Source organism: Musca vetustissima, unplaced genomic scaffold, assembly GCF_032173495.1.
Source record: "Musca vetustissima isolate MV318-11 ecotype Yass unplaced genomic scaffold, APGP_CSIRO_Mvet_v1 utg116550, whole genome shotgun sequence".
NCBI lineage: Eukaryota > Metazoa > Arthropoda > Insecta > Diptera > Muscidae > Musca > Musca vetustissima.
Window position 1 is genome coordinate 36,673 of NW_026884915.1, and position 10,220 is coordinate 46,892.

The 10,220-nt window shown below is 37.1% G+C and overlaps 1 protein-coding gene across 1 annotated transcript; it reads left to right on the forward strand.

Moving 5' to 3' along the window:
• The first annotated feature begins 227 nt into the window (after positions 1–227).
• On the forward strand, positions 228–10,013 carry LOC133331997 (regulator of G-protein signaling 7-like). Its single transcript, XM_061540383.1, has 8 exons — positions 228–643; positions 797–1,332; positions 1,397–1,644; positions 5,950–6,133; positions 6,196–6,482; positions 6,542–6,655; positions 6,715–6,840; positions 9,582–10,013. The coding sequence occupies exons 1-8, from the start codon at positions 280–282 to the stop codon at positions 9,907–9,909; spliced, it is 2,187 nt and encodes a 728-aa protein (XP_061396367.1). The 5' UTR covers positions 228–279; the 3' UTR covers positions 9,910–10,013.
• The last annotated feature ends 207 nt before the right edge of the window (positions 10,014–10,220 follow it).

The window sequence follows — 10,220 nt, forward strand, 5'->3', positions numbered from 1 at the left end:
AAAGAAAATATCCTAAAACAACATTAACAAGACGCTATTTACAAAAAAAGCCCTCAAGAAGTCGTAGAAGAAGAAGAGCAGGAGGAGGGACATTACTTTTATAGTTCCGGTCTGGCAAATGACGAACCTACCTCGTCTATAACGGCAAGGTTGTTAACAAGTCTAGTAAACATTTAGCACTTCAGTTTATTTCGTGTAAAACAACAACAGTAACAAAAAACCCTCACACACCTAGACAAATAAGGAAGCAGGACGGAGGGAAAAAACGCGCAATAAAACATGGTAACAATGTCTACAGAAGTGGATAAGACACAAGCGACGATAGCCAATGCCATGGCCCAAAAAGTTGAAAATACCACCACATCGCTTAATGGAGGAGCTGCGGCAGAAGAGGTCACGATGTCTTGTACTGGGGTTGGTGGTGCTGCTAGTGTAGGACTAAATAATGGTAGCCTGAATATTAAAGAGAAAATGGATGTTGAAAAACCAATTACAGAGGATAAAAAGAGCTCCCACCTTAGTAGTATTGACAACAAAGAAAATGAAGTGGACGGCAAGGTTACTCCTGGCCATGCAGTTAAGGATAGTGAAAACCCCCCGGCTAATGCACTTCCTGCCACCAAAACAACAACTGAAGACAAAGGTGATACGACATCAAAGGAATATGACAATGTTAGCACGAATTGTGTAAAAACATCTAAGGAAACGGAAACCACCTCATGCGATACTAAAACAGAAACAACAACTACCACCACCATAATTAATAACAATAACAACAACACATCATCAAAACTAGAAACAGTAACAACAGTACAAATAACAGCAACAACAACAACTACAACAGAAACTACCACCCCCACCAACACCGCCAACAAAACTAGTGAAAGTACCACTAAATCTACAACACCCACCATTACGGCTTCCACACCCAGTAAATTGAACAACACCACCACCACCACCACAACAAACTGTTCCTCAACTTCAAAACCCCCCTCCACCACCACCACCACGTGTAATACTCCCTCCTCAACAACGGCCCAACAACAGACCCTATTACCCTCATCGATACAAATCAATAAGGTAAATACCAATGCCGCTACATCATCGGCCAGCACAGCTGGAGCTTCGTCGGGAGCGAATTCGTCTGGATCATCCCACCATCAAAGAAATCAACAACAATCACATCATCAAGGTACCGGAGGACAAGGACAACAACCACCGCCACCATCCTCGTCCTCATCGCAGCATTGCCAGCTTCCCAGTCACAGTGGAAATGTTAATCACAGTAAAAATAAAAATGAAGATGCTCCCAATATTTTGGTGTATAAAAAGGTTGGAACTGCATGACATTTCTGAATTGACCAATCAACTGATTATTTTTCTCTTTGCATTTTAGATGGAGGCAATTGTTGAGAAAATGCAGGCGGAAAGCACCGGGGTCTCGGTACGCACTGTTAAAGGTTTTATGACCAAAGTTCCTTCGGTCTTTACGGGCGCCGATCTAATATCGTGGATATTGAAAAATCTCGATGTTGAAGATGTCACCGAAGCATTGCATTTTGCCCATTTGTTGGCCTCTCACGGTTATATTTTCCCCATTGATGATCATCAGTTGACGGTGAAAAATGATGGAACATTTTATCGGTATGTATTAGAAGTTGGGAGGTATTTTTATAAGAAATGTGTAGGGACAGTACCGATTATATGATTGGTATATTAAAAATCTAGTTGTCTCGATGTGAATATTTATGCCATAAAATAAAAGTTTGGTCACTTTAGGTCTTGGTTAATTTGGTTAATCTTTAAATATTTACGTATAACTCTCACGTCCGAATACCTACATACAAAAAATGATTGGTATCAATTTAAAGGTCAACTACTCATCTTGGATATGCTATCAACTTCTCGTGTCTATGTCCTTCAGGAGTAAATATTAGGTTGGAAAAAACAAATCCATTATTTTTATATGAACTATAGGACTTTATTTAACATGCTTCACACTGTCCAAATATGCACTGTTTTGTTGTATGCCTCTTAATGCCTCTCTCATAGAAGCCCTGCTCTCTATTTGCAAAAAACTCTAAACTCTCCCTAAAATCCAATTTTTGATCATTAAAGAAATTTTTCAATCCAAGAAAAATAGAAAATCACTTATTGCCAAGTCCGGACTGTATGGCGGATGCATTAAAACCTCCCAACCAAGCTCCCAAAGTTTCTAACGATTCACTGTAGATGTGTGTGGCCTAGCGTTGTCCTGATAGGAGACGACACCTCTCCTGTTGGCCAATTCTGGCCGTTTCTGGTCAATCGTTAACTTCAAACGGTCCAGTTGTTGACAGTAGATATCAGAATATAGCGTTCGCCAATATGGAAGCAACTTATAATAAATAATCCCCTTCCCGTTCCACCAAATGCATAGCGGAACCGTTAGTCCTGGTTTGGCCACCGTTTGAGGTGCTTCATCGCTCATTGACCACGATCGTTTTCGCACAGGGTTATCATATGTGATCCATTTCTCATCTTCAGTCACCTTCCGTTTAAGAAATGGGCCTATCTCATTCCGTTTTGTAAAGGCTTCGCAGATCGAAACACCCAAACATCGAGCTTCTTTTTGAATCCAGATTTGTGCAAATGGTTTAAAACATTTTTATGGTCGATTTTTAGCTCCTGGGCGATGTTACGACTGATGACATGCCGGTCAACTTCGTAATGGATTTATTTTTCCCCAACAAATATATACGCCCACAATACACATTTTGTCATCTTCCACACAAAATCTGGGCCAATTTGACCCGCTAAATATCGACCGATCTTCATGAAAACAGTCATGCATTTTCTTTGGTATGATTTCCTTCTCCATGTAAAATTTCGAGGTATTCGGGTCATAATTTCGGCAAATGAAGCAACCAGAATAAATAACTTTTTGGTCCATTTCATCCCCTAAATACACTGCGTATCATAACTATAGACGCACCCTTAATTCAATTGGTATGTTAGTTGACAAATAAAATGGACTCATTAAGTTATTGTTCACAATAAAACGATCAAAAACACATATTATTCAACAACAATAATTAATTTATTCTTTATGGTTTCGCCGAATTCTGCACTTTTAAAATTGCTGGTGTTGCATAACTATAGACGCACTTTTACAAAATTAGAAAAATTTTTTTTGTAAAACTTAAATAAAATAAAATAACTTTTATAAATAATGGGTAGGGCCTCCCGTATTTTGAATAAGTTCAAAAATTGTATCCATCACACTGTTGATCAAAATTATTCGTAAGTCTTCATCGATTGACCGCCATTCATCGAAAATCACTTCTTGGAGGTAAAATACAGTTTGGTATTGGAGGTTTTCTGCATAGACACGATGAGTCAAGATTCCACACATGTTCTCGATCGGATTCTGGTCGGAAATTTTAATATCTTTCGATTTTAACCATACTTGAGTATGAACTTTTTATGAACTGGTGCGTTGTCCTGATAAAAAACGAGTCCTTGATTGTTCCTGCTTCCCCAAAATGGCAATAATTTGTCTTCCAAGACTTGAACGTACTCCATTGAATTCATCCGACAACATGGAAATGTCAAATAAAGCATTCCGTGGCTATAAAATGCGCCCAAGGTGGCGGTTACCGAAATATCGTTATTTCTTAATACAATATTTCGGTGGCGATTCCTTAATTGCCTTGGGAGCATTTTATAGCCACGGAATGCTTTATTTGACATTTCCATGTTGTCGGATGAATTCAATGGAGTACGTTCAAGTCTTGGAAGACAAATTATTGCCATTTTGGGAAAGCAGGAACAATCAAGGACTCGTTTTTTATCAGGACAACGAAAAATATTAAAATTTCCGACCAGAATCCGATCGAGAACATGTGTGGAATCTTGACTCATCGTGTCTATGCAGAAAACCTCCAATACCAAACTGTATTTTACCTCCAAGAAGTGATTTTCGATGAATGGCGGTCAATCGATGAAGACTTGCGAATAATTTTGATCAACAGTGTGATGGATACAATTTTTGAACTTATTCAAAATAAGGGAGGCCCTACCCATTATTTATAAAAGTTAGTTTATTTTATTTAAGTTTTAAAAAATAAATTTTTCTAATTTTGTAAAAGTGCGTCTATAGTTATGCAACACCAGCAATTTTGAAAGTGCAGAATTCGGCGAAACCATAAAGAATAAATTAATTATTTTTGTTGAATAATATGTGTTTTTGATCGTTTTATTGTGAACAATAACTTAATGGGTCCATTTTATTTGTCAACTAACATACCCATTGAATTAAGGGTGCGTCTATAGTTATGATACGCAGTGTATTAAGTTATCATTACAAACAACTTTAGGGGTCTATTTTGGCCAGATCCCAGGACAGACAAACATGTCTAGATCGACTCAGCTAATCGAGATATGACCATCGGTATACTTGAAGGTGGGTCTAAAACCAATATTTCGCTGCGTTGCAAACTCTTGGGGCTGCATAAAGCCCCTTATGTTTGGCCGGACCGGACATTGTATACCCTCTACCAAATTAAATATCTAATCTCGATCAAAATGTAAATTGCTACCAAGAGAAACCGAAATACCGTACTCAGTTTGGAAAATTGGACGTGGACCTTGAACATGTCGAAAATGACACGACGGACGAACATACATAAATCGACTCAGAAAGTGATTGTATATCAGACACCGCTCTGCTTAGAAAATTCGGTGTATGTGGTTGGAGACCTCTATGGACCTCAATTAAAAAAGAAGGAATGTGAATTTTCAATCACTTTGGTTGAATAATTTCTATAACCTCTATAATAAATATAGTTAATTTTTTGCGAAGAAGTTTTCTTCCCACCATGAATGAAGGTATGATCTGCATTTCGGCGCATGTCAAAACATGGACCTATCACCACTTTTTGTTTTCCATCCTCAACATTATCGAAATCACATCTTTACAAATGCGTGGGATCTTAATATTGGAGCTATGTAAAGATGTGAACTTCTAACTAAAATTTGTTTCTGCATATATATCTTTCCTTCCTCAAGAACATGGAATGCTAAATTACAGCAACTTTGGTTTGTAAAGTGCGGACGGCACCGTTATATAAAGAAAATACCAAACGTGGACCTAAATTAACAATTGTCTTGGAAAAAGTTTTCTGCCCACCAACTATACCGAATGCCTAAATGTAGCCTCTTCGATATGAAAATTAATATTGTATTGGAAATGTTCTCCAAACATATTTTTCAGCCTCCATGAATCCGTAATGGCAAAGAAAATTTTTTCCAAAGTTTTTTCTACCTTCCAAGAACCCTGAATGCGAAATAAAAGGCATATGGGTGCAGATCCGAAACATTGTCCTAAATTGAAAATGTTGTGCCAACATTCAAAATACCATAAATGGGGCTGTGCATTAAGTTGGTTATTTAAAATCATGGACACATATTTAAAAGTTCCTTCGAATGCAAAATGAAAAATTACAGCCACTTAGGGACTAAAAATACCGTAAATAGAATTGTTATCTGGTTTATACACATTCTAAGCGTAATAGCAAAGTTTTTCTTAAATATTGCGCTCTCTACGGACAAGGCAAAATCGACATAGAATGGAATTCTGATCATAAATATTTGTACTTTGTAGGCTCTCCGACAAATATTTCCACCTTATAGGGGCAACATATTATTTCACCCCTAAAAAGTTATTTAAAAAATAAAAAAACATCTAAGAAATCCATGACCGTCGACGGCATAATAATATAGTTGTGAAGTTTTTAACTATACTACAACTATTATATGTTTTTAATACGAAATTTTCTAATATGAGACATCGTATATGATTTTCTTTTTATTATTTGTTTCGTAGTTATTACTGCCGAGGTCGAATGGTCGCGACCTCTTCGGGCATTTGATTAAATTAATTATAATTTGCATGTCTTCATTTTCCAGATTCCAAACACCATATTTTTGGCCATCAAACTGTTGGGAACCCGAAAACACAGATTATGCCGTCTATTTATGCAAACGGACGATGCAAAATAAAACCCGCCTAGAATTGGCCGATTATGAGGCAGAAAACCTAGCGAAGCTGCAGAAAATGTTTTCACGCAAATGGGAATTTATATTTATGCAGGTGTGTACTTAAACAGTCTAAACATTTGAAAACACTCTAAAAATAATATTTCTCTATTACAGGCCGAATCACAAAGTAAGGTGGCCAAGAAGCGTGATAAACTCGAACGTAAAGTTCTCGATTCACAGGAACGAGCCTTTTGGGATGTACATCGTCCGATGCCAGGTTGTGTCAATACCACTGAGATTGATATTAAAAAAGCATATCGTAGAGGTGCCTCTAGTCATGGTACCGGTTCTGGGGGTGCCTCAGTTGCCAAAAATCCTATAGAATTATTAACGCGTATTATAACGTTGAGAAAGCAAAAGCTGGAACGTCGCACAATAAAAGTTTCGAAGGCGGCAGAAGCGTGAGTATTAGAAAATTTGAAGATAATTTATATGATAATTAAAATATTTTCGTTTGTAGGTTGGTATCCTATTATGAGCAATATAATGAATTTGATTACTTTATAACCTCACCGGATTTGCCAAATCCCTGGCAAACGGATAGCACAGAGATGTGGGATGCCGAGAAAAATAGGTGAGCATAATTGTATAAATTAAAGAATATTGGATTTAATTACATACTTAATTTTACAGCAAAGAGGTATCCATGAGACGTTGCAAACGCTGGGCATTTAGTATGCGTGAACTATTGAAGGATCCTATGGGCCGTGAACAATTTGCCAAATTTCTGGAAAAGGAATATAGTTATGAGAATTTATTGTAAGTATCAAATAGTTTATAGTATCTTAATTGAAATTGATAATAATGATAAACTCTCGGAGATCGGGAAAATTCGGTGAATTATTTTTAGAACAGCTTCTGGTGTTAGATTGAGCAAAGGCCACCTAATCGCCATTCAAAGTCTGAAATTCTTTGGAATGGGACGCATTTTGTTTATTTTCTATTGTCACTTTCTCAAGGCGTTCTGTCTTTTTTCTTTGAATACCCTTGACGACATTCACCTTCTCTCATTTGTAGAAGCCCTTGTGGAACCCTTATATCGTTAACATTCAATGGTGTTTTGTTTATACCCTTCACCACACTGTGGTACAGGGTATTATGTCTTCGTGCATATGTTTGTAACAGGTAAAAATAATCGAGATAGATCCATGGTTCCTTTTTAGAATATGCATAGAATCACTTTTTAAGTCGATTTATGCATGTCCGTCCGTCTGCCCGTCTGTCTGTCTGTCCATGTATTTTTGTGAACAAAGTACAGGTCGCATTTATGATCCGATTTGGATGAAATTTGGCGTAGGTCACTTTTTTGGCCCAAGGACGAACCCTATTGAAATTGGGACAAATCGGTCCAGATTTAGATATAGCTCCCATATATGTTTTCGTCCGATTTAAGGTAAATGGTGTACCAATGTCACTACATATCTTTCGATTTGTACGAAATTTGGCATAGCGTAATGAATTATGTCTAGAATGACGTGCGTTAAGTTTCCTGGAAATCGGTCCAGATTTAGATATAGCTCCCATATATATTTTCGTCCGATTTAAGGTAAATGGTGTACCAATGTCACTACATATCTTTCGATTTGTACGAAATTTGGCATAGCGTAATGAATTATGTCTAGAATGACGTGTGTTAAGTTGCCTGGAAATCGGTCCACATTATATTTTCGTCCGATTTAAGGTAAATGGTGCACCAAAGTCCCTAAATATCTTTCAATCTGCACGAAATTTGGCACAGCGTAATTAATTAGGTCTACAATGATGTGTGTTAAGTTTCCTGAAAATCGGTTCAGATTTAGATATAGCTCCCATATATATTCTCGTCCGATTTTATGTAAATGGTGCACCAAAGTCTCTATATATCCTTCGATTTGCACGAAATTCGACATAGCGTACTGAATTGATACTAGAATGATGTGTGCAAAGTTTCGTGACAATCGGTTCAGATTTAGATATAGCTCCCATATATTTTCATCCGATTTTAGGTAATTGGTGCACCAAAATCTCTGAAAATCATTCGATTTTCACGAAATTTGTCATAGCGTACTGAATTACAGCTACAATGACGTGTGCTAAGTTTCGTGAAAATTGGTTCAGATTTAGATATAGCTCCCATATATATTTTCGTCCGATTTTCGTCGTTTTTATGAAAGGAATTTTTTTAGAAGACTTCAATATGATCTAAGGTCTGTGAATGAGGCTCCGACCTAGAAGAAGGTTTTTTACAGTTACAGCAATCATACATAGTGGAAAATCACCGATTCAAGAGGTAACACGACTAGAATAACGTTCATCTTTAGAATATGGTATTTAGAAGACCTCTGTAAAAATAATACCTATGAAAGTTGTTCGGTCTGCAGAAAATCCCTAGAAGTTTCTTCCGAGTTGGAATGTCCCCTTAAAAGACCACTGAAGGTGTTTATCTTTGAAATGTTTCTGAAGGATCTGCTTTTTATAATTAGAACCCCAAGTCAGTATTCCTTCTACATAGTTCCGGCTCTTCTGTTTTTAAAGAATACCTTATGATAGTGTACAGACTGTCTTTAAAATACCTTCAAGTAGTCTGTTCTCATGAAACCTTTTGCTTTGCAAAATACAACTAGAATTATACCTTCCTTCTGCACATTCCGTTGATGACTACCATTGATTTTTTCTAAAATATTTAAATATATTATTAATATCATACCTATTTTCCTACTCCGTTCTACTTTACATATTTGCCCTAATTTCTCCTCTCTCTCTAATTTCTTTTTGTTGACATGTATAGGACCTATTCTTTGAGGATCTTTAAAATGATTTTTTATGAATGATAGAATAAGACTTTTGAAAGGACCACAGAAAGCTCTCCTGACTGTATAAGTCTGGACTTTATTGTACTAACTTTTTATAGTCTTCCTCCTAATAACGTCATCATTAATGCCTTGATCCTTAGACATGCACGCCGACGTTCTAATCGATCTAAAGGTCCTTTGATATGTTTTATATAGAAGGATTTTTGTACAAAGAAGGCTTTCGCATGTATAAGTTCTTTAAAAGTTCATATACCTCTTAACAAAATCTATGCCATCTCTTTGCAAAAAAAAAAAAAAAAAACAAAAAACGTCAGGAAAGTATCGCCATATTAAAGACAAAGTATTACCATTTACAAGACTGATAGGAGGTGGACTAATGGGAGTGTTGGTAATTTGCGGCGCATGTTTTCACTAAACATCTATATGTAGAGAAGTATGTTAGATATATTAGGCAAATTTTCTGACCGAAACGGCTATAATTTCGTATTTAAGTTTTTCAGAGGATCAACAATTACCTTCAAGCCAGAATTCATATTTTCAGTATAGGTTATTCCGTGGTGCTTCCATAAAAATATCAATAAATAATATATTCAGAATAATGGTACCCAAGTTTTTATTTTTTTTTTTTGGTTCCCCGTGATGGAGATTTTAACCTGGTCCTCTTTCTTTTAAACATTTTTATTTATATTCGATATTTTTTCTTTCTAGGTTCTGGGAATCAGTGCAAGAAATGAAGGCACTACCTCAAAGTGAAATTAAGGAGACGATACAGCGCATCTGGCAAGAATTCCTCGCGCCCGATGCACCAAAAGCTGTTAATGTCGATTCGAAATCAGTGGAATTGGCACGCGAAGCTGTCAATTCACCGAATGGACCAAATCGTTGGTGTTTTGATGTTGCTGCCGCCCATGTTTATCATCTGATGGAACGTGATTCATATCCACGCTACTTACGTTCCGATATGTATAAGGATTATATTAATTGTTCACGCAAGAAGATCAAGTCGATACCAAATCTATTTGGGGTGAAACGCTGAAGCGTGGTTCCTGCGGTTGCTTTGTCCTCGGCAACCGCAGCAACCACCTCGTCCCACCACCATCATCATCAGCAAGCACATCCTACAACATCATCATCGTCGGCAACGTCGGCTGGCGGTGCTGGTGTTGCATCGACACCATCGGGAGGAAGTGCATCGCAGCATACGCCGCATCATAGATTTTCATCGTAGATTTCAAATAAAATATTTTGTGAGTACATGAAGTGAGAAGAGAGAAGTAACTTGTATGGTATCCTATACCACCACCCTCATAACTATACTCATCGTTAGAAAGCCAGGAATTGTAGGGT